Raw genomic sequence first — 25,510 nt, 5'->3', positions numbered from 1 at the left:
GCAGAAGAAAGGGCAGGAGGGCAACAATTACATAAAAGAGAAGGTAAGTTAGGGGCTAGGTGGCATCGAGCAATCAGGAGAACTAGTGGAGGGACATACAGGGGAATGGGTGGGAGACTGTAATATGGGCTAAGTGATTTCCAGGAAGATGATTTAGGTGAAGAATTCAAATGAACTTGAAGGGCTGAGGTGAGCGCTGGAAAGACCAGAAAGCAGAAGTTGAGCCACAAGATGAGAGCCTGGATGAAAGTTTCAGTGGTATGGACTGAGAGGAAAGTGAGCTTGGAAATGTTATGGAAGAAAAAGCAGCAAGATATAACTGTTTATTACAACTATATCTAAAATACACTGATTTTATACTCTAGGTAAAAAAAACCTTTTAGTGCATCAAGTGTAAACGTGTTTAGCTTCCCACACTGTTATTCTGAAATAAGGTGTAGTGTTTAACTTTTCCCCCGTTAGGAGCCAAACAGATTGACACAGCAACTGGTTCATTTAATACTCTAAGTAGGCAAGTGAGGAATTCTAAGTAGTGCTAATGCATTTTACAGTAGTGCGATTACATCAAATATATAGCCTAAATTTCATGCCAATGAGGGATAAGGTTACAAATGAATTGCAAGAAACAATCAGGAGTAAGTTTTGTTTTTTAATGCTACAATCTAGTATGTGTGGGGAGATTAATTACTATCCTTCTACTGTCTTTACGACTTGTTGCAACAGATAATCGTGGAATATTTTGCTTTTATAACCTTAAATTATGACTATACTCAGTGTTTACACTCCTGCCTGTCAAAGCGTGTTTCAACTTCAAAATATTTTTCTTTATAGTATACAGCGAAAGCAGGTCTAATGACATGAAATATCACTAGACAAACACCAGAAAGGTAAGAGATTATATTGTTTCACAGGTAGAAGTTATTATGAAAACTCACGTGGGCCATACCTTGAAGACTTTGGCTGCTAGGGGATCTTTCTCCAAATCAATATCTAAAGGATCAATATCAACTTCCATCAGGTCTTGTAGTAATTCTAGGTCAATGTCCTTATCTTTTTCCAAAGATGATAGAGGTGGAGCACCTTTGGATGATTAAAACTACTTTAATATTGTCAAGTAACAGAGCACAAACTGTAAAACTGGGCTAAAACATGCTTACTGGCCAATTATAGGGCTGTGTATATTTAAAATATTTTGCAATAGCAAAGACTGTTGAATGAGAACAGTTTGCTTTGTTTTCAACACTGTAATTAGTAACAATTCATCTTTTTTGAAAACCCTATAAATCATAAACAGCAATTCTACCCATGTGAGTGCTTCACGGGAATTCAGTATCTCATTACCCCAAACCAAAAAACAAAAACAAAAAACCCACCACTTTACCAACCTTTCAGTTGAAAAACACAAAATACTACCATTAGGATAGAGTAATTTTTTCACCCAGAAGTTTTTTTTAAAAGTTCAAAATTCATTAATTACTGGGAAGATAGATACGTGGAGCAAGACATAGTAAGTACAGAATGTTAACCTGCAACAAATATTTCTAATACACCTGAACATAGAATTCATTTCCAGGGCCGGCTCCAGGGTTTTTGCCGCCCCAAGCAGCAAAAAAAAAAAAAAAAAGCCGCGATGGCCATCGTTTTAGTCTTCAGCAGCAATTCAGCGGCTGGTCCTTCGCTCCGAGAGGGAGTGAGGGACCCGCTGTCGAATTACCACCAAGGAGCCGGATGTGCCGCCCCTCTCCGTTGGCCACCCAAAGCACCTGCTTGCTGGGCTGGTGCCTGGAGACGGCCCTGTTCATTTCTTTTCCAGATATAGATAATTCCCACAGTCATGAGCCAAATTACAAAGGAAAAACATTTTTGCAAACACTCTTTTTGCTGGTTTATGATGTGCCAAGACGACCACAAAATAAATTAATTTCATATACACTAAAGGCTGCATCTCTCTTTAAAATAAAAATAAAAATTCGAGTTCTGGTACAATCTGGAAGACTTATTAATCACGAGTGTGTGTCTGTGGGGGGTGGAGGGAGAAATTGTCATAATGCACTGTTGAACAACTGACATTTCATATTTCACTAACCCTTCCCCCCCCCCGCCATTCACCTTTTAAACCACCTCAATTCAGCTGGAGGCCCAAAATCTAGGTTTGGATAAATTATGTGCAATAAAAAATTAGTTTCACAATACCTGTTTAATTTGTTCTTATTAGTATAACATTCTGAAATTTTAGTTGAATAGAGAAATACATAGTTGAAGTTTTCTTCATAAAAGTATTTTTAGAAGAGTAATACAGTATTGAATTTACACAGGAGTATTAATTCTCTAAAGAGAAATTAAACCTTTTCAAGAAGAGGTGCATGAAGCGGTTTGAAAGCCAGGCTTAGCCAAAGTTTTAGCTCATCTTATAAAGGCCATTATGTGCTTTGGGCAGTGCTATATTTTACTCCAATGGATATTATTGGTCTCCGTGTTTCATGGAAACCTTTAGATTTGCTGTGTTCCTATTGTTTCCAAGAGTCTAGAAACAGTAAAATGCGATACCAAACTGAAGTAATGTTCTACCTCAACATCTGTACAGTCAGAGTGTAGAGCTGCCAGAGGAAGCAGTTTCTAGAACAGGGGTGGGCAAACTTTTTGGCCTGAGGGCCACATTGGGGAATAAAAATTGTATGGCGGGCCATGAATGCTCACAAAATTGGGGTTGGGGTGCGGAAAGGGGTGCATGTTCCAGCTGGGGGTGCAGGCTCTGGGGTGGAGCTGTGGATGAGGCGTTTGGGGTGTAGGAGGGTGCTTTGGGCTGGGACCGAGGAGTTTGGAGGGGGATCAGGGCTGGGACAGGGGTGCAGATTCTGGCTGGGGTGCAGGCTCTGGGGTGCAGGCTCTGGGGTGGAGCTGGGGATGAGAGGTTTGGGGTGCAGGAGGGTGCTCTGTGCTGGGATTGAGGGGTTTGGAGAACAGGAATGGGATCAGGGCTGGGGCAGGTGATTGGGGCATGGGGAGAGGCTCCGGGGTGCAGGCTCCGAGCGGCGCTTAACTCAAGCGGCTCAGAAGCAGTGGCATATCCCTTCTCCAGTTCCTAGGTGTGGAGCAGCCCACGACCCTCAGAGCAGGCCATGCTGCGGCTTCCTGGAGCCACGTGGTGCGGGTCGGCTTAAAATGGCTTGCGGGCCGGATCTGGCCCGTGGGCCATAGTTTGCCCACCCCTGTTCTAGAAGCTGGTTAGACTGCTGTTTTGTTCTATTGCTTTCTAAATTCCTAGTGTATTTAGTAAGAATTAACCATTTTGTTAATGAATTCCTCGCAGGAACAGATTATTCTTCAAAATACGTTTACAATTAAACAGACAGCCAATATAGAGTGTAGACATTTAGCATGTTGAATTTCTAGTTTAATCAGCTCACTATCAATCAACCACACTCCTGAATCCACATACATAATGTTTCTTCACGGAGTTCACTTGAAAAGCAATCGCGAAAGTTGAATGTGAGCCGTCAGTGTGTCAACAATTGCAGTTGAAAATATTGAGTGGCCAAGTTGAAATATTATGCTTAAGAATTAGTAAGCGCTAAAGCTTACGGATATCTCTTGCTAACTTCAACCTATGGGACCCTGATATATGACAACTCAAAACTTAAACGAATGCCTTGCTAAAATTCACACAAAAGTACTATCTAAACTACTAAATTACTGTGCATTACACAGTGGAAGGTTTGAGAGTGTTCAGGATTAAGCAAGCTTCAGAATTCATAAAGACTCAAGTACATCAAGCATTTAAAAATGTTGACTAAACAGAATTTAACATTCTATTTCCTAAACATCATTTCAATATAAAAAGTATCTGAATGTTCACCTGTGATGTCATGCGTCAAAGGCTCATCTATCGTTTCCACTAACTGAACTGTAGACTGCTGAAGAGAGTCATCAGAGTCTACAGCAGAAGCTCCTGCATCTTCTCCCATGGCTCCTTCCTCCATAGCTTCAGCTGCTATTGTTGCCAATAGTTCTCCTATATATTACAGTAAGCAGACAACTCCTTTAGCAGTTCAGCCTGTACTCTATGCTCAGATGTTAATTAGTATTGCAGCCACTCGTCCAAATTTTCAAAACTGAAATGCAATTTTGGGTGCTTAATTTGAAATACACCCCCCCACCCCCATCTGAAAATCATGCCTCAAGGATATGCCCAATATCTTCTGAAAGCAAGAGCCCTGTCAAAAGTTTCAAATTGGGTATGCAAAATCACTAGTGATTTTTGAAAATGAAGGCCACAATGCTTAAAATCATAATATCTAAATTAAATGTTTCATTTTATACTAATATCTTCAATTTGTTTCTTTGTAAAACCTACAAGCAAGACATTCCATGCTTTCATTAGCTTAATCACATTAGCAGACTTTTCCACGTTTCACATCAGAGAATCAAATAACTGGGGGTGGGGAAGAGATTCCAGCTTAATGCATTTTGTTAGGGTTACCATACGTCCGGTTTTTCCCGGATATGTCCGGCTTTTCGGCAATCAAACCCCCATCCAGGGGGAATTGCCAAAAAGCCGAACATGTCCGGGAAAATGGCGGCTCCGCTCCTCCCCTGACTCTTCGGCTCTGTTTAAGAGCCGAGCTGCCCGAGTGCTATGGGCTTCAGGCAGCCCCCTTGCCTCTGAACCCCAGCCGCCGGTCGGGCACTTCCCCTCCCGGGCTCTGGCGGCGCAGGGTTTGGAGGCATGGGGGCTGCCCGAAGCCGGTAGCGCTCGGGCAGCCCGGCTCTTAAACAGAGCCGAAGAGTCAGGGAGGAGCAGAGCCTCCAGCTGTGGCGGCTCTGCTCCTCCCCTGACTCTTCGGCTCTTGTTTAAGAGCCGAGCGCTACGGGCTTTGGGCAGCCCCCATGCCTCCGGACCCTGCGCCGCCGGAGCCCGGGAGGTGAAGTGCCCGGCTGGGGGCACAGGGTCCGGAGGCATGGGGGCTGCCCGAAGCCCAAGCGCTACCGGCTTCACGGTTTGCCGGGCAGCCTCCCGACCCTGCGCCCCCGGCTGGGCGCTTCCCCTCCCGGGCTCCAGCTGCGCTGGGGAAGCACCAGGGGCGCAGGGTCTGGGGGCTGCCCGGCAAACCGTGAAGCCGGTAGCGCTCGGGCAGCCCTTTTCGCATGGCTGGGAGTGGGAGGAAGGAGGGGGCGGAGTTAGGGCAAGGTTGGGGCGGAGCCAGGGCCCCGTGGAGGGTCCTCTTTTTTTATTGGTTAAATATGGTAACCCTAATTTTGTTAAAAAAAAAAAAAACCTGAATTTTAACAAACCTGCTAGAATATCTTGCAGCATACAACTCAGAGAATACTGAGCCCATGCTCCTCCCCAAGAGATATCTCCTCTATTGAAGTCAGTCCCAACCAAAAGTAGCAATAGCCTTTCTAGTTGAGTTTCATTCACAATCTCACACAAATGAATTGTTGGTCTTGTAGCATTTGCAATTCTAGCAAGAACCTGTAAAAGAATTTCAGAAATATACAATTTAACTGATTTCCCAAAAAAATAAAACAAACATGCAGACAACACCCGAACAAAATTGTATTTGTTTCAAGTTCGGGATGACAGTCATGAGTAACTAAGTCTCAAATAACGAGTATTCCCAGAAAAGTGGCAATAAACTCTATATCGCATATCACCCCACTTTATTTATCCCACTCATATTTCAATTTTATTGTTTGATGCATCAGATTTAGTAGTCCTTCACTTTCACCACCATTTCCAACACACAGGGTGAACTATGTTGAATAGTTCTGGAAAGTCACAGTTCCCCACTGACTATGACTGCGTTTACCCATTAATACAATGGGTTTATATATCAGTACTTATCTCACAGGATGTTAGATGAAAGGCATGTACGTGTGAGGTACTAAAAATAGATGCTACAGAAAGGAAAATTTGTTGTTTAATGATTTCCTTTCACCTGAATTAGACGCATTTGTGCTAATACCTTCATTCCCACAAATGCCAGAAGAAGTTCAGACTTGTTCAAGTGGCTCCAGAGTGTGGCCATGCACCTTATACTTTCAAACCAGGCGAGTATGTCCAAAGTTTTATGGAACCACTCAGTATTATTTAACAGTATTCAAATGTGTTTTAAGTTCAGACATGGACCCAGAAGAAGCCATAGTACAAGAAATTCAAAAAAAATTTCAAGTGCAGTAGGCTGGGGGAAGAGGCCTGTTAATGGGAAAAGATTTCAAAGATTCCTTGCAGATGTGAATGTAACAAAGTAGTATTTCTCTATGGAAAAAGATAGATTTAGATGTAATTGAGTAAGAAAATTTTCAATTCTAGCACGCAACATCCCCCACAATCTCTAATGAATGCAAAGTAGTGAATACATCAGAGGTCCGCAACGTCTAGCATGTGGCTCACCAGGGTAGGCACCCTGGCAGGCCGGGCCAGTTTGTTTACTTGCCGCATCGACAGGTTCGGCCGATAGCGGCTCCCATTGGCCGCGGTTCGCCGCTCCAGGCCAATGGGGGCAGTGGAAAGCCGTGGCCAGCACATCCCTCGGCCCGCACCACTTCCTGCAGCCCCCATTGGCCTGGGACGGCAAACCGGCCCGGTCCGCATGCCAGAGGTTGCCGACCCCTGGAATAAATAAACATAGGGAAGTAGAATAATTGTCTTTTATATTCAAATAGAATACTACAGAAATTTAAATTCCATCCATATAAAGAAAATGCTTGGTATTTTACGAAGTTTATTGACAACCACATGAGAAGAACCTTCTAACTTTGGACCCGTCTTAAGAGAAACGGAAACCTGCTTTGCAGAAGCTCATAAGTATAATGAAGGGTAGCCATGATGCTGCTCTGCCACGTTCCTCAGGTAACAAAGGTCTTTTCTGTCTACAAAATGCCACAAAGCACACAGTACTGAGTCCTGATTCACTCACTAAGTGATTTCCTGAGACACTAGGCAAATTAGTATGTAACCATCTTAGCAGCAACAGCTACTTTAAGGCTCTATGGACCTGGCCATTTTGGATGTAACAAGACAGAAAAAGGTAAATGAGTGGTATCTTCATGCTATATTATAGGCTGACAAGGTGGGTGAGGAAAGGAGGAGGATCGGGGAACTACAGGCCAGTCAGCCTCACCTCAGTCCCTGGAAAAATCATGAAGCAGGTCCTCAAGGAATCAATTTTGTAGCACTTGGAGGAGAGGAAGGTGATCAGGAACAGTCAACATGGATTCACCAAGGGCAAGTCATGCCTGACCAACCTGATTGCCTTTTATGATGAGATAACTGGCTCTGTGGATATGGGGAAAGCAGTGGACGTGATACATCTTGACTTTAGCAAAGCTTTAGATACGGTCTCACACAGTATTCTTCCCATCAAGTTAAAGAAGTATGGATTGGATGAATGGACTACAAGGTGGATAGAAAGATAGCTAGATCATCAGGCTAATGGGTAGTGATCAACAGCTTGATGTCTAGTTGGCAGCCGGTATCAAGCGGCGTATCTTAGGGGTCGGCCCTGGGGCTGGTTTTGTTCAATATCTTCATTAATGATCTGGATGATGGAATGGATTGCACCTCAGAAAGTTCGCAGATGACACTACGTTGGGGGGAGAGGTAGATACGCTGGAGGGTAGGGATAGGGTCCAGAGTGACTTAGACAAATTGGAGGATTGGGCCAAAAGAAATCAGATGAGGTTCAACAAGTGCAGAGTCCTGCACTTAGGATGGAAGAATCCCATGCACTGCTACTGGCTAAGTGGCAGTTCTGCAGAAAAGGACCTGGGGATTACAGTGGTTGAGAAGCTGGATACAAGTCAACAGCGTGCCCTTGTTGCCAAAAAGGCTAATGGCATACTGGGCTGCATTAGTAGGAGCACTGACAGAAGATCGAGGAAAGTGATTATTTCCTTCTATTCGGCACTGGTGAGGTGACATCTGGAGTATTGCATCCAGTTTCAGGCCCCCCACTACAGAAAGGATGTGGACAAATTGGAAAGAGTCCAGTGGAGGGCAACAAAAATGATTAGGGGTCTGGGGCACATGACTTAGGAGGAGAGGCTGAGGGAACTGGGTTTATGTAGTTTGCAGAAGAGAAGAGTGAAGGGGGATTTGATAGCAGCCTTTAACTTCCTGAAGGGGGGTTCCAAAGATGGAGGTAGGCTGTTCTCAGTGGTGGCAGAAGACAGAACAAGGAACAATGGTCTCAAGTTGCAGTGGGGGGGGGGGGTCTAGGTTGGATATTAGGAAAAACCATTTCACTAGGAGGGTGGTGAAGCACGAGAATGGGATACCTAGGGAGGTGGTCGAATCTCCATCCTTAGAGGTGTTTAAGGCCCAGCTTGACAAAGCCCTGGCTGAGATGATTTAGTTAGGGTTGGTCCTGCTTTCAGCAAGGGGTTGGACTAGATGACCTCCTGAGGTCTCTTCCAACCCTAATCTTCTAGGATTCTATGAAATATCTTTTATTGGACCAAATTCTCTAATATCCTAGAACCAACATGACTACAACAACACTGCATACATATTATAGGCAGAGCTAGCAGAACTACCCAGAGTTAAGGTTGCCTGCTACTTTCTTTACAATAGACACCCTGTTTTCCATTGCTTATAACTTTGTCAAACTAAAAGTTTGGAATAAAATGGTCAATGCCAGATTGTGTTTTAAGAAAATTTCAAAAAAAGCTGTTGGGCCATTTATGAGAAAAAGGTTAGTGAAAAATGTTTTCCAGTGTTAAATTCTTAAAGCTGCTCAATGAAACAATCGTAGCACCTCCAGGCTTTGAAGAAGGGATTGAAGTTTGCCAGGGGATCCCATCAAAGACGTGCCTTGTGCTGACATATGAAAATCCACCCAAATATGGCTTAATTGTAAGAATATTATTATTTGGCCAATGAAAGAGTCAGAAGTCCTGTGGAAAAAATAGTATGTGAACCTGTAATTAAAGACTTTCATAATGAACATACACTACAGTTGCCTGTAAATCCTTAACATAGCCTCCTAGATCAGTGATTCCCTAATTTTTAGGTGCTTGACTTTGCATCTGAATATTCTTTTAATCATTTTTCTATGCAACACTTAATATACAACTTTAGAGCTTTATGAACATCTAGTTATACCATAATCTCTCCAGAGCACATTGAAGATTTGGACAACGTGTCAGGAGAACTCTCTCCTAAGTAGAATAGAAAGGGGAGTTTAACTTGGAAAGAATAGTTTGGGATCCTATGTCACCACCAAAAATGAGTGTAGGCAAAACCCTGTATTTAGTTGTGTTTGGAGTGCTTTGGCTGGTTAAGATCATTATTGCATAATGGCTAGAGCAGGGGTCGGCAACCTTTCGGAAGTGGTGTGCCGAGTCTTCATTTATTCACTCTAATTTAAGGTTTTGCGTGCCAGTCATACATTTTAACATTTTTAGAAGATCTCTTTCTATAAGACTATAATATATAACTAAACTGTTGTTGTATGCAAACAAGGTTTTTAAAAATGTTTAAGAAACTTCATTTAAAATTAAATTAAAATGCAGAGCCCCTGGAGCGGTGGGCCAGGACCCAGGCAGTGTGAGTGCCACTGAAAATCAGCTTGCGTGCCGCCTTCGGCACGCGTGCCATAGGTTGCCTACGCCTGGGCTAGAGCATTGAATTATTCAGGTAGAACACTTTTTCCCAAGTGTCTGGTTCTCATGTAAAAACTGGAGTCTAGTAAATAGCATGGGACTCAATTTATGTATCTCACGAGAACTAGGGGCTCGGTGACACCTTCTGTGATTTGAAAGAGTGGGTCCAGGCAATCTAACCATTGCCTCTTTAATGCTTAGGTCACTGTGTCCTATCTTTGGCTGATGATATGGTTGGATACAAATAAGCCATGCTCAATAAGATTACTGGTGCTGGAGAAAAAAGCATTACAGTGCCCCTTCTGTCCATATGTCTATTTCTGGATGAAAACACACCTGACTGGAGTTACTCTAACTGTTCACACTAGGGTTTGGCCCTATTACCTAATCTAGGCTTCCCTGTAGCGCCCCAAGTCTAGTTCTTACCCCAGAAATAGAAGGAAGAATGGCGTTGTGCTACAGCACTGAGTTTAAGGACATATCTACACTACAAGAGCAACACAGCTATGGCGCTGCAGCTGTGCCGCTGTAGCCTCAGTGTAGATGGCTTCCTACATTGATGGAAAGGATTTTTTCTGTCGGTCAATGTAAGTAATCCACTTCTCAGAGGCAGTAAATTTGTCACAGCCCTGAGCAACGTAGCTAGATCATCCTAAATTTTAGGTTCAAGATCAGGCCTAAAGAGATTTGGAATAAATACCCATCTCTAACAAAAACTCCCTTCTTTCATTTGGAAAGTCACTTAGCCTTTATATATTCCTATACCCAATTTGGAAATTGAAGTTTATCCTTTTAACAATCCTGAGAAACAGGGATGCATTTGGTCTCCGAGTTAGCCGGTTCTTACTGTCACACCCACTGAGTCCACAGATTCATAAGGTTACAAATGTTGTGGTTAGATTCTTTTGGCATTGATTTGACTTCATTGTTGTCCTGAGGAGCATGACTTTCTAGGTTGTTGCACCAGGACATTATGGTTATGGCAAAGTACATGGTTGCCAGTGAGGCTCCAAGAGCTGCTGAAGATTTTTCAAAATCTTAAGGGTGGCTTCTATCTTTATGGCCAAGGTCTCATTGAAAGAAATCATCCTCAATAGGAATTGCCATGGATGCCTCTGCTTCATCAGTCTTACAGAAGATTGGGGGGGGGGGGGGGTGAATCTCTGGTGGCTCTATTACTCTGTACATCTTCACAACTTGCCAACAGTGCTCTCTGCAAGAACTGTCCCACTTTTCTAGTAGTTTCTTTGAAGAAGAAATAGAAAGGGAAAGCAAATCCTTAGTTTTTGATGGGAGTTATTCTCCTTGGCTTTAGCCGGTACAGCCTCGGTTTGCCTGGAGCTCTCTCATGGCCACTACCACCACCTTCCCCAGAGATTCAAATATGCCTGCATGAAAATACTTCTGTTTCTTTGGCCCAGGGTTATGATCCAAAGCCAACACTTCCTCTGTTAAGTGTTAAGATAAAGCTCCTGGAAAGGAGGTTAGGGTCTGGAGCAGTTTGGGGCTTTTTTCTGTGCCTTATGAGTTTCTTTTGCCTTTTAATGGAAAACTGGTCCTACGGGGACCAGCTTCTTCTCGTCTGCTGTGTCCTTTTGGCTCTTAGCCTGTGTAGGTATAGGAACCCTGAATCCCCCCATTCCTCATCCTCTGAAAGTCAGCTGAAGAGAAAATACAGGTGAACATTCCAAAAGCAGCACAGATGCTCCTCTTAAGTGGAGAAAGAAGAGACCAGGGCTCTGCCAATTACATTTAACATCAAAACTCCACCTCAGGTTCTTGATTTATCCATGAGGAGTCCATGTTTGGGGAAGGTACATCAGTTTGCTGAATCTCATGATCTGAAGGACTGACCTGTCCTTGTAGAGGCAACTAGGGGACTTTGGCTGCTGGTAGGAGGGATAGTTGGGGGCCACCTACAAGCTGTATTGACTGAGCCCCTTTTCATTGCAGAGAAGGTGGTGCATGGGCTGGAGCAGTCACAGCAGAGCTCTCCTTCTATGGCTCTTGAGAAGGGCTTCTTGCTCTTTGGCTTCCTCCATTTGGCCTGCTCCATGATAATGAAGGAGAAGGAAACAAAGAATGGGCTTGGCAGGTAATCCCTTTCAAGAAACAAAGCACCAGATATTTCAATTTTCTTGAGTCGGGGGAAAAGAAGAAATATTTTGCTTACTACTACTCTAAAACCAGATTTGAAGAAGATTAGGATCACAGTGAGACAGGAGCACTGGATTGCTATTCTCTTTGCACATCTGCTGGAAGAGAATCCGACACAAGAACGGAAAGAGCCTGGTCAAGACCTGGAGCCTGTGGACAAAACTAACCTGGATCTGGTATCTGAACAAACTGAGGTGCAGTCCAAATGTTTCCAAACGGTGGAAAGTTGTAATTACGTAGTTCTAAAAAAGTTTCAGAAAGCCTCAAGGAACAACCACAAACAGATGCAATACATTGCATCCAAGTTTCGGGTGTAAAACAAACAATATGCTTAACAAGAGCTAAAACGAGGCATCTGAAAGCCTCAAAGGTTCCTGGTTACTTTTGTCTGCAGTTAAAATTAAACGAGCATGTTCTTTATACAAAAATCTTTATTTTAAGCCAAAACATGACTGAGTGACAGTGCTCTAAAGTAGGTTATTTTAAAGGAAAATAGGATATAAACTTACTGTAATAGTGTTACTAGTTGTGAATGTACTAGTTATGTGTATTTAATAATATGGTTTGAAAAAAAAACAAGTAATAGCTTTCTCCTTTACAAATGGTATACTTTGTTCATACGAACAATAAAGTTATGTAGAGCTAAAATAAGTAGATGAAATATTCCCTTCTCAGGTTTCCCTTCTCAATTTATTCTAGCTAAACTGTATTAATGTAAAAGTATTTTTTAAAATGGTGCTCTGTAGGAGATACTTTGCAAGCATAATTCCATTATGTAATTTTCAAATACTGGAAAACATGGGAACCTGAGACTATTAGGGATCATTACAAATTCAATAATTTAAGTATTTTTAAATGTATCCTCAAGAAAAGGCAAAAGTAGCAGCTGACAAGATATTTTCATCAATACTATGCTGAAAGACCACATACTTTAGGATAATTCTTGATAAAAATGAACTTCACTTTAACAACCCCACTGCCTACTTTTGTAGCATTCTGTTTACCTTACAAACAAACAGCAGTAGATCTGCATGGCAAGTGAAGTCCATTGACAAAAGAAAGAGCGCCAGCTTCTGCACTACTGAGATACAACGTTCATGTGCCAGAGTAAATGGAAGTGGCTCAATTTCTGGCGTTTCCTTTGTCGTCGATACTTCTGTGTCTAAAGTAGAACGAGGCCACTCTGCAGTCCGACGTAAGCGTATTAAATCCTTGAAATGCTGCATAATTACAAAATATAAAACAAGTGTTAAATTTTTAAACTAAACTGCCTATTTTCTCCATGTAAGCATATCAAGAGTTGGAAAAATGTAACAGTGCCTCTAGAACTTTTTAATAATAATGGAGAATCCCACACTCTCATATTGGGCCTATATTAAGATTATATGGGAACGTGACATAAATTTGGGTTGGTTGCATTGCTTTCAAGTAACAAAGCCATAAGTGTGTAATGCAGTTCATCTTACACAAAGGTCAATCAACTTTCATACTACGGAGTAGCTTTTTTAAAATTTATTTAGATTGAATTTAGTAATATAATATTAAACTACCGTGGGTTCAGTTCCTTTCGCTATAGTTTCAGCCTAAACAGAACCATGCAATGACTAAGACTATAGTCATACTCACATCCTCAAAGATATTCTAGAGTTTGATAGATTTCTCAACACCATTGTGTATTCTGTATACTTACTTTACAGAAAAACTGGTTTTAGAAACTGGACTCTTAATTGATACAATTTTTTCATATTCCTACATCTGTTCATGGATCCTTAGTTACCATAAATTCAAAAGCATTGTATTCCGACACAGTAGTAAATTATAACTAAAATGTATGGCCCATCAAGAATACGGACTTCTCAGTTCTTTCCTAGTGGCTAAAGAATTGGAACTGCAGATATACAGGGCCTCAACTACCCTGCACAAAGAGAAGTAAAAATGTGCACGCTGGTGGCACACAAAATACTTAAGACTCAAGCTATATGAAAACATACAGACATTATTTCTTGACATGTACAATAAAGGATTCTTTGTTACACCGTATAAGCTTTGTGTCACACACTTTGTACACCCCGTCGACCACTCTTCCATTGCTTAATTCCTGCCTCTCCCTTTGGGATTGATTATATGGTAATCAATAGTCTGCAGTTGTCATTTCTAGTACTAATAAATTGCAAGTTGGATACTTTCAATTCGTCACTGTTTGGGCAGAATCCTGTATTATTTTAACAGCACCACCCGCTCATCCCCCCCCATCTTTTTGTCAGAGTGAGCAAGGGTCACTGTCATTTGGCTGCAGGGGGTTTTTTTGTTTTTGTTTTTTTGGGGAGTGGGGACAGAAGGAAACCTTTGCCTGGACAGGGTTTTTTTTGTTTGTTTGTTTATTTTTAAAAAAACATGGCAGCTGTTTGAAGCTACTCCCAAGTTTGGAATGCTGGAAGATGGCACTGATAACAGGTGATGTGATCAAAATTGCATAAAATGTAATTTATCACATACATGGTATGTACATACAATAGATAGATCATATTAAATGTGGAAGGTTTTAATGCAACCTATTATTTTCAACACAAGCAGGATTGCTGTAAAGTGAATCCCATACAGCTTTAACCAACAGCATATTTCAGCCAGTGGGGCAGTGCAGGTGTTTAAAACTGTGCCACTGACTTATAAAACCTGCTGCACTCCACTGTTGAGTCTTCAATTCCAGGATTGGCCAACCAGTTCACTTACCTGCTTCACAGTTGGATCAGTGGCTGAGTCCCTTCAGCCTCTGTAAGCATTCGCTAGCAGGCCTACGATTCCCCTCCCCTGATCACCTATGGAGTTCCTTCTGTTCCAACTGCAAAATCTTTCTGGCCCTTCTATTACTGTGCAAGGGAAAAGTGACTACATGCTAACCACTGCAAGGTGGGAAGTGGTTTATTGTTGCTGCTGCAGAAGAGTCTATTTCACTGAACTAACAACTCAAGAATACAGCAGAAAGAGCAGGAAAGTGAAACTCATGACAAAGAGGAGTGTTAGTGAAAATGCAGTGCTTGGTAAAATTTGCTGGTGTTTCTTTAACTCTATTTTTTCCCATGGTAATTATAAAATGACATGCTTATTTATTTCTCTTTTATAACCTATATGCATCTATGATACCTTAAAGGCTTTCAGAAGTCCTGATAGGTAACAAGATTTCCAAAGCCTAAAGTTTTCCAAAGGTAAAAATCTAAATGGATACTCAAGTCTGGTATCTATGAAGTGAGTCCTACTTGTTTTAAGTATTGGGGGTAGCTGTGTTAGTCTGTATCCACAAAAACAATAAGGAGTCCGGTGGCACCTTAAAATCTGTTAGTCTTTAAGGTGCCACTGGTCTACTTGTTTTATGCTCAAAGGAACGTCCATACTGCCTGATCCATTTCTGTTGGCAGACAAGGCACTGAAGTTTACTAGATTGTTCTCCGAGCATGCCTGGGTTTGTTTTCATCCCCAGAATCCAGAGCTCATAACAACAAGGTAGGATTTATATGTTGCCACCATGCTTGTGGAAAGCTAAACTTTCTAAAAATAAGAGCAAGTGTTTTCAATACAGCATTTGTTTGCTTTGGGAGGAGAAGGATTGGCATGCTTACTTTTTAGCTACTCACCCAAGACAATTTCCTTTAAAAAAAAAAAAATCACACTCATAAGTTAGCCATATAAAGCACATTTTCAGTTCTTTATAGACAAGTGCTGTCAGAGGTTTACTGTGATCTATAGATTAGTTTGACACTACAAACGCTTCTAGGTTATTGGTGATTTTGGCTATGATCAACTAAAAGGTGCCTGTAGCAGAATCAACTAAAACATTTTTCCCAAGCCAGACATTTACAGATGGCTGCTGAATTCGGCAAACAGAACAGCCTTGATAAGAGCCAGAATGAAACACTTTTTTTTTGTATAAAGTCAACCCAGGACAAAAATGATTTTGCAGGAACAGGTCTTTTCACACAAAAGACAACAAGTGAACTGCAGTTTCAGAACATCATACCTTTGAAGTAGCCTGCTTTAGTTTTGCCTGTTCTACTAAAAGTTTGTATGATGATCCTTTGTTGCTTTGTATTTTCTCTTTTTCCATCTGTTCCACCAAAGCCTTCTGTTTTGCTTTTAATAAGTTAAGTTGCTAAAAGAAAATGTTAATAGGAAAAACAAAAATTAAGCAATAAGATGCGAAAAGGATCAGTATTTTCATATGATAGTAAACTTCAATTCAAATTGCAACTTGAGCCTTTTTAAGTTTAGTTTTTGTACAACCTTGAATTTTACAACTTCAATGGGCTGCCAGCAGAGTCAGAGCAGATTAGGTTTAAGAACCACCAATATTTTAAGAGAATTTTTAGATATGAACACAGGGTCACAAAACCTGTACAGGTGCATTTAAAAGTGAACACAGTCTTAAAAATGATATACTGTTGAATTATAGCTGGTCAGCCTCTAGAAGCTTGCACTCAGACGTTTTTTGATTCACCAAAAATGTAAAAGTTTTACTATCAAATATGGACCACAGGGAAGTATAACAATATGCTCCACAAGACTAGAATGATTTCAGCAGATCCCATGCCCTGCAGTTTGAGATGCATGTCAAGAGAGAGAGACAGCTTTTAACTACAGAACCAGGCCTCTGCAAAAGCAAGATTGAATGAGCTCCATGCCCAAAGCTGGAATTTTAAGAAATAAAGTACATTACTCAAGTATCTTACATTAAAAGTGCCAGTACACACTGAAAGTTACCTGTTTATGATGAACAAGTTGCTTTCTGATCTTTCTGGAGTACAATCTATCTAGGCTACTGTTGCCTTTAGAAGATCTGCTCAGGCTCTGGGTATGTAGGCTATTATTAATAAAACTCCACTGGTTGCCTAAAGGAAAGAAACATATCAATATTTGAGGCTCACTTTTAACAGTTCCTAAAATTGTTGAGAGCAATAAGAAGTTGTCATTCTATAAACTCATTTAAGGCTTCTACTAAACTGTCACGCAATCCTCACTTTAGGTGGCAGCATTACTGCATAGCTTGAAAAGGTCAACAGTACAACTTTGCATTTACTATTTTCAAGTTCTGAAGTATGAAAGGAACAAACAAGACTAGTTCAACTCATACAAACCAAAAGCACTATAATTCGAAATACTTATCACTCACATTTCTCCCCTTGAAAGATGACACTTAAAAACAAAACAAAAAAAACACAACCCAAAAAACCCCCACCCACAACTAAGCTAGAAATTGAAATACACTTACTCAAACACACCATTCTCCTCGCACGTTACCTACAAACACAGTCACACAAACGTCAAGTTGACCGCACCACACCTTAAGTACGGGCACCATTGTCCAGCTTGCTGGGGGAAGGAGTATAGCACTTTACAGGTGGTAGTGAGAGAGAGGCACAGAAGCTGCTGAAAATGTAGAGTGGGTTAGCGTGATAATGTTGACTCATCCCCCAGGGACTGAAAGGGCCGGAGAGTTGACCAAGAGCAAGCCTGGCAGGAAAAGTCCCTTTTCTCTGGACCAGGCAAAGCAGCACTCACACTCCTTCCCCTTGGAAATGGCAAAATACTAAGTTTGGTCTGGACCCATTGTGGGCATTGCACTAGCCACTCTTGTCTCAGGGGGCTAGGAAGGAATTTTCCCTCACCACCAGATTGACCAAGATGATGTGGTGTGGTTTTTGCTTTCCCCACAACAGGTTTGGGGAGGCTTTATTATGGTGAACAGGGAAGGGAGTTAAGTAATGAGTTGTGACATCATAACCTAGAGTGTGGGGTGGATGTCCAGTGCATGTACTCCATAGGGAAGGGATACAGTGACCAGATAAATGGCTTGGAAAAGGACTTAAAGGAGGTGTTTGTTAAAGGAGCAGAACAGGGGTCCTATGACTGGCATGGCAGGGAGTCAACCCCCCCTTTCCTTTATAACCTATCTGAGGGAGGGGGAAGGGATATGATCGAGTCCCAGTAAATCGGTTGGCTGGGGACCAGGATGGAAAAAGGGGGGCTGGCAGAAGCCCCTGGGTAGACATTGAAATGATCATGGAGTTACTTGAACTGTACACTTATCTGCCAGGTAGTCCCAGACATCTAATAATAAAGTTGCAGCCTAATTAAACCATATCCAGTGTCTCCTGTCCTTTTTTCGGTTTAACAGTGTTGCCAACTCTCGCAATATTATTGACCGTCTCAAAATATTTTGTGTTTCTTAAAGCTCCAGCTCCTGGTATCATGCGATAATGTGAAAATCTCAATTTTTTTTTTTTAAACAAGTTTATACCCATCATGGTTGTGAAAAAGCGTTTGAAAATGTAATTCATAAATGGCTCAAGAACCAAAAGGCTAATAAATAAATCCAAAGTTGTATTTTTAAAATCTCATGATTCTGAATCATTTTTGAACACTGTAAAATGTTCAGTACTGCCAGCTCCAAAGATCTCTAAAATCTAGACTTGAATTAGAAATATTGTAAGTGTTCCATACCTGTCAGGAATCTCTCCCTCTCTTTTCCATTCAAAGGCTTCTTGGCTGTTGCTGCTTCATCTTCAACTGTTGCCACATAGTCTAGGAGTCTGGATACCAGCATTACAACCCAGCTGATCATGGGAATGTCCAATACCCCTTAAACAAGTAGGTTTTAGGTGACATTTGAGTGATTGTTCTAATTTCAAAAATTTACTAAATCAGAAAAGCAATGCTTAAAGAATCCCCACACAGACATTTTATGGTGTACACAGTTCTAGGTAATAAGGGTTTCCATGTTTCCTTCCACAAGCAGAAGAAAGGACTTTCACTCAAGAATCACTGCATGGGGTCTCAGAGAACAGAAAGAAGTTGGAAGGAAGGGAATCATGAAGAGCTGAAGTAAGGTCCAAAAGCAAAGATTACAATTCTTCCTGTCAGATGAAAATGGAAATAGAAGGATTCTCCCTCACTGTTAATGTCCCCTTGACTGTGAACCTTGGTAACAAAAGGCAAACAAGGGCAGTTATTCTTCTCAATCCACTAACATTCCCCTGTTTTCCACAGATTGCTCTTCAGCAAGCTAGCTCTCATTCAAAGTGAAATCTCAGCCAGTTGCTGGGAAAGCTGAAACCCTCATACTGAGGCAAGACGTAGTACCCCCTGCAAATTGATAGCACTAATATCATTATTGCCTGCATTGGCCTCACACATGCTAACGGGGGGTGGGGATTTTTGCATCCTACTTGTACATCACACAAGAAATCCTTCTGAATCAATGAGTCATTCTTCTGTCCTCAAAACAGTTATAAAACACACTAATTAGTGTGTATCAATGACCATCAGGTCACTCAACCAGTGTCTTTAATTAAACTGGATGCCTATATAGACACAACATGCACCAGTAGGCCAAAGATTATTGTGTACCACATTGCAGGCTAAAATCATATTTTCATATCTGTGTGTAAATACTATATTTAAGTGGCACACTTAATAACTACATAGTTTTTATACAGGACATTTTGTCCATTTATCTCAAAATGCTCAGTCAACTCAAGTATCATCATTTCCAATTTACAGATAAGAAAACCAAGGCACAGAAGTGATTTGCCCAAGGTGTCACACCCAGTCACTGGCAGAGCAAGCAACAGAATCTAGGCACTCTGACTTCCCTATCCCGTACTCTGTCCATTGGAACATATTGCCCCATCTTAAACGGTAACAGAAGAGACTTTATGGTAGGGCCTGGAACTGGCAATGAAGACTAGAGGGACAAGAGGTAGGATGGCTCTCTGGGTGACTATTGTTGCACATCAGTCCAGGTTTCAGACAAAAAAACCAAAAAGATTCTGATCTACAGTATAGGAGTCTGGTCCACAGAAAGATGTATAAAAGTTGTTTGGGTTGTTTTGTTTTGTTTTTTTAAATGATCATACTATGTCTTTTCCTTCTATCCATATCAATACCTCTGTTCTTCAATTTCTCTTAATATCTAAGTACTTCTTAAATGCTTTTTTCCCCCCTCCACCCCAAATTTTAGCACTCCCCCTCACTTCCACCCCAAACACCTTATTTTTCTCCCCTACTGTTGTGTCTTATTTTCTGACTCTTAGGCCTGGACTACACTATCGGGGGGGTTCGAACTAAGATACGCAACTTCAGCTACGGTATTCGCGTAGCTGAAGTCAAAGTATTTTAGTTCAACTTACCTGGCCATCCTCATGGCAGCGAGTCGACTGCTGCGGCTCCCCCATCGACTCCGCTTACTCCTCCTGCCGAGGTGGAGTATGGGCGTCGATTCACGGATCGATTTATCGCGTCCGGACAAGATGTGATAAATCGATCCCTGAAATATCAAACAGTACCCGCTGATCCGGCGGGTAGTATAGACGTACCCTTAGCTGAAGGACTAATGGGAGAGAACCATTAGTTTCTCACTCCTTTTCTCGCTCTCTACATTTGATGCTTCTTCTCACCCCTTCCCCCTCTACTGGGAATTCTGTCACACTTGGTGCGCTCATCACACACTCAGTAATTCCCTAGTGTTCACCTGTGTTGCCCAAGGGGAAGGAAGCTGGAAAACCAACAGAGATGAAGCTCTTAAGTCCTCAGTGAGCAGGAATAGCGATGCAAGAAGATAAGGGAGAAATTGGCAGCTTTGGGAAGAGGGCAGAAGGGGTGGAGGAATTGCAGAGGCAGATCATAAGAACTTATGAGAACCAAGTGAGAGGGTATGGCAGTGCTAGCCTTTGGTAGACTGATAGGGAGCAATAAGTCAACTCCCCTCCGTCACTTACAAAGCTTTGTTTGAGGGATTCAGGATAGTAGGGAGGCAGAGAGAGACAGCTAGCATTTACCAAGCTTGCAAACCTATAAATCCAAACTGATGAGCCTTTTATAACTTTGTAAGTGTACGTGAGTTAAGGGATGTGCCATAATTTGAAATTTTCACAAATTTCAAAGGTAATTAACTGATTTTCTTCAAATTTGTCATGATTTTAAGATGTACAAAGTAAGTCTAGTTTGGAGAATATCAATTGAGAATTTTTAGAGAGCTATGAACATTTAAAGTCAGAACATTTAGAAAGAAACATTTAGCTACTCATGAGTTAAGGGCATTTCAGCTATGCACTTAATGCAATTTTATATTCCGCATGTTCTATTAATTTTCAAATAGCCATAATTTGGTCAAATTAAATCCAACTATATTTGCTAAACAAACAAAGACTAGTTCCCAAAGAGAACTGTATCTGTGCCTGATTCTGAAATTCAGCTACTTTTGCTACAGCTGTCTGAAAACACAGTGGGATAATTTTTTAAACATGTAAAAGTCCTTTTCATCCTAACTGAACAAGAATAGCGAGGCAGATTTTGCTCAAAACTTGAAGGAAAAAAAGTCATGTTTGGGCAAAGATCAAGAATGTGAAATTTTAACCCCCCACAAAAAAAATCAATGTTTCCAAATAAGTGAAAAAGGGGATTTTGACTTAACCTGCTTTGATAGTAGGTGCAATCAGGCCCCCGTTATGAAAATATACTCTTTAATTAGAATCAAGATCTAATCTGAAAATATAGCTCCTAAAATGAAGAACTACCTTCAGTGCGCCTGTGCATAGGTAAATGAGGTTGCAGAGGTGACAGCAGATTATCCAAGAGATTAAGCAAACTTTCTAAGACACCACTGTTGCTAAGTGACCTTTGGCCAATGCAGGAAAGCAACACGAAGACCCTAAAAATAAAATTAAAAATGTTTAACACACTGAACAATTCTCTTCAGTTATAATTCTTATAAAAAGCATTTAAATGCAGTAATACTTCCTGGAAAATACATCAAACAACATTTCCACACATTCAAATCAAAGATTAAGGAAGGTAAGGGTAAAAAATGAGCGCTGTAGTTCAAAAAGGTAGGCAGGGTTCAATTTGTACTATTAGAGGGACGATGTAATAATATAAAATCTGCAGTTTCTCATGTTAACCTTAAGTCATCATCAGTAATTTACCATTAGAAGCCTGCAGAGTTCCCAATCTATGCATTTTCTTCACTGAGAACTGACCAGTTTCATTTCCTATTCTACTTGTCCCTACTTTAATATTATAATTCTGGGTATTGTAAAACAATGAATAATTAAAAACATACATGGACTGAATTCCCCATCTACCACATTATCCACACCACATTATTCCCGTGTAGGTGTACTCCTTTTGCCTGAAGTGTAAGGTTTTTTGTAACCTTCATTTTAACAATTTACCATCATTTTTTCCCCAAGGGAACAAACTCTTCTATTTAACTGACAGCAGGTCATGAAGAGGGAATAAGGTGATACTTTTTGATGGCACCTGGCTCAAAAACAAAGTTCAGAAATAGCACTGCTTTGAGTTTGCTGGAAGTTCCAGCCTGGAACACCTATGTTAGCAAGAGAATTTTCCAACCTTTGACTCGTCAAAGAATCCAGGAGGACAAGGGAGAATTCAAGTGGCAGCAGAAGTTTTTCCTATTTGAGGTAAAGGTTACAGGCTGGCCCATGTGTTATAAGCCTACAAAAGCCTGCACACCCCAATACAGCAGCCAATTATTTATGGCTGATGCTCTGAAAATTTTTACCATCTTTTTTAAGAATAGTATCAAATCTGAATAATCAAGATGACTAATGCTGGCCTTGAGACCGCGCAATTAAGTTAATTACACTTAAGACCTGGGTTGATTCTCAGCCCTAGTCTTTTGCTCTTACTCCAAAGAGGATGGACCTGTGTTCCAGGTGCTGCTTGATTTATATTTCTATGGAGCTGCTTTAAAATCACCTTCTTACTTCCTAAACCACTAGTAACTGAGATCTCTGTGATGAAAACCCATCTAAACCTTGCAAAGAAGAAAGCAGCTCATGTTGCTGTGAAGCAACCCCTGCAAATGTGGAAAGGGCATCAGAGTCTCTCCAGGAGTCCCTATTCAGTCCCTCCAAAGCACAGATATGTTGCTAGATCACCTGAGTGCAGTACTAACACCACCACCAAAAAACATGAAAGAACTGAGATTCACATATTTATATTTTGCTGTTGTATTTCCTTGTAGCCACCTTTGAAGTGAGCAGAAGGAAAGATGATGGGTACGATTCAACCACACTGGATAAGAAAGAATGTTTTTGTTAGGACAAGTCACTGAAAAAGTTTAATACTAGCATTTGAAGTGTCATCATTAAGTTTCAGAGTTAATAGTGAACTGCAAAAACCTCAAAAACCAATCCCAATAGCCTCTGAGAGATCCCAGAAGAGATAAGCCCTATATAGCTGTTCAATGTAATTAGCAATGTGTTTGTATAGAATTTGATACACTTGTTGCCTATTAATAACCCAAAAAATCTGAGCTGCAGATCTCCTGATATGTCTGCTTGTAGTATTTATTATGATGAACAGAAGTGTTAAAGAATCATTACATTCCTTTCACTCATTACCCTAAGGTATTAAGTCCAAGAGATTAGTACTATTCAAAAAAGATTATGGATAAGAATATCCACAGGTGCAGTAAGCAGAAAAGTGGACAATGGGATATAAACCACAATCACTCAAAAGAGGACTACCACTAACTGGTTAGGTACTGAGGAAGCAACTTCCTCTAGGGGAGTTATTCTGAGCTGCATGAAATTTTTTTGTCAAAAAATGTATATGCTGAAAAATTAAGTTTTGGTCAACCCAAAACTATTCATGAAATTGGGTCAAGGTTGTCAAGTAGTTACTGAACTGAAAAACTGAAGTGTTTTGAAAATGCTGAAATGAAACTGTTCATTTTGACATTTATTTTTTGGGCTGGCAGAGGTGGTGGTGGTGATGGCACCAGCCTCTTTATAACTTTTAGCCCAGTGGTTAGGGCACTCAGCTGGAATTTGAGACACCCAGGTTCGATTCCTGCTCTGTGTGATGTGAGCAAGGAATGTGAACTACAATCTCCCACCTTACAGGTGAGCTCTCTATCCAATGGGCTATGGGATAGCCTGGTTGCGTCACACAATTTCTCCTACTGAAGCTGTTCTACTTTTTAAAAAAATTTAAGGCATTGGAGTAGGGACTTGAACTTCGGTCTCATATCCTAAGTGAGTGCACTAACCTATGCAGTAATTCTCATTTTTTTCCCCCCGGCACAATAACTGCTCATTGTCATTATGAATGTCTATGAATTGCCATTATTGCTCCCTCTCTTTATAAAATGCCCAAAACTGAATTGAAGGAAGCATTTTATTCAGTCCAACATGAATTTTTTTCTGAATTTTTTGTTTGAAAACAAAAAAAAATTGTTTTCTAGACACTGATTTTTCTGGAATTGGCAGCAAACGAACAAAAAACAGTATTCAGCCATCTTTAGTTCTGGCAATAGCAGAGAGAGGAAACTTGATTAGTGGTCTATCTTATGCTCGTGTTGTACTTATGAAGTTATTCTGCAAAGAAAAAAGATTTTTATCTGCTCCAGTTACTCAGAATTTTGAGGTACTGTTAAAATACAGCTCTAATTAGTCATCCTCCTTGGTCTCACTTCAACAACTCATGTGTAAGGCTACATTTTAGTCACAGGTATTTTTAGTAAAAAAAGTCATGGACAGGTGACTTATAATAAAAAAATTCACAGCCCGTGACTTGTCCATGACTTTTACTATACAGGTCTGTCACATCTTACGCGCATTTAACATGCGCGATTTCAGCTTTACGCGGTTGGCAAAAACGAGAACAACAATTTTAATACTGTACATGTAGTGGGGGCGATTCCGCCCGCCATTACTCTCAATGTAATTTTGACTGTACGCAATTTTCGCTTTACACGCTGACTGCGGAATGCAACCTCAGAGTAAAATGCGACAGACCTGTATATCCCTAACTAAAACTTGGGTGGGGGGCCACGGGTGCTCGGGGGAGGGAGGGAGTCAGGAGGGCAGTCTGTGGGCACCAGTATTGGGGGGGCTCCGCATGTCCCTGCAGCTCCTAGGAGGTGGAGGGGCCAGGGGGCTCCATGCACTACTCCTGCAACAACTGCCCAGCTCCCATTGGCCTGGAACTGCAGCCAATGGGAGTTGCTGGGGTGGGGCCTGAGGGTGCAGGCAGCAAGCAGACACCCCCCACCCCCCCCGAGGCCCCTCCACCTAGGAGGAGCTGCAGAGCCACGCCAGTGGGAGCCCTGCACCCTGAGGTAATGCCCCCCAACCTCCTGCCCCTAGCCCTAAGCCCCTCCCACACACCCAAACTGCTGCTGCTAGCTGTTAGAGCCAGCACCAGCTGCTGCAGAAGTTATGAAGGTCACGGAATTCATGACTTCCATGACCTCCCTGACAGACTCACAGCCTTACTCATGTAACAGTGGAAGCAGTTTGTCCCAGTTTAGGAAGTTGTATTGAGCTGACACTATTTGTTACTTTATACTGTCTACAGACATGCTATATAAAACATCTTCCTGGCTTCCTGTTCTTAGGTGGAGAGTGAGGACTAGAGAGGGTTGCACATTTCATTGCTCATGTAGGCTGAGCTGTATACTGAGATGGAATCTTGCCCCCTTAAGGCCAGCCACTATGACACTCCCTTAACCAACCCAGGCAGGTGGCCCAGTTTAGGAGGGGGTCTGGCCATAATAGGAACACCCTAACCTCCATATTGAACTCTAACCCTGAGGTCACTGCCTCACTCCTATACGCAGCGTGACTCTGCTCCCTGCGAAGGCCTCTGAGATCATTGCGTTTCCCCCCTTCTATATAATCATAACATTTACATATGTGGACATCAGACTTTTCATCTTTTT

The 25,510-nt window shown here is 41.4% G+C and overlaps 1 protein-coding gene across 1 annotated transcript in view; it reads right to left on the bottom strand.

The window, feature by feature from the left end:
• Positions 1-25,510, bottom strand: part of BIRC6 (baculoviral IAP repeat containing 6) — a 293,548-nt gene that overhangs the window by 180,389 nt on the left and 87,649 nt on the right. Inside the window, 8 exon segments of the mRNA XM_008174422.4 lie at positions 947-1,080; positions 3,857-4,012; positions 5,293-5,476; positions 12,771-12,986; positions 15,779-15,910; positions 16,519-16,646; positions 18,259-18,396; positions 21,333-21,466. Of these exon segments, the coding sequence (XP_008172644.2) occupies positions 947-1,080; positions 3,857-4,012; positions 5,293-5,476; positions 12,771-12,986; positions 15,779-15,910; positions 16,519-16,646; positions 18,259-18,396; positions 21,333-21,466 (1,222 nt within the window).

This window comes from Chrysemys picta, chromosome 3, assembly GCF_011386835.1.
Source record: "Chrysemys picta bellii isolate R12L10 chromosome 3, ASM1138683v2, whole genome shotgun sequence".
In the NCBI taxonomy this organism is placed as follows: Eukaryota; Metazoa; Chordata; order Testudines; family Emydidae; genus Chrysemys; species Chrysemys picta.
Note: the sequence above shows the minus strand (reverse complement) of the source record. Positions and strands in the feature narration are given on the sequence as shown.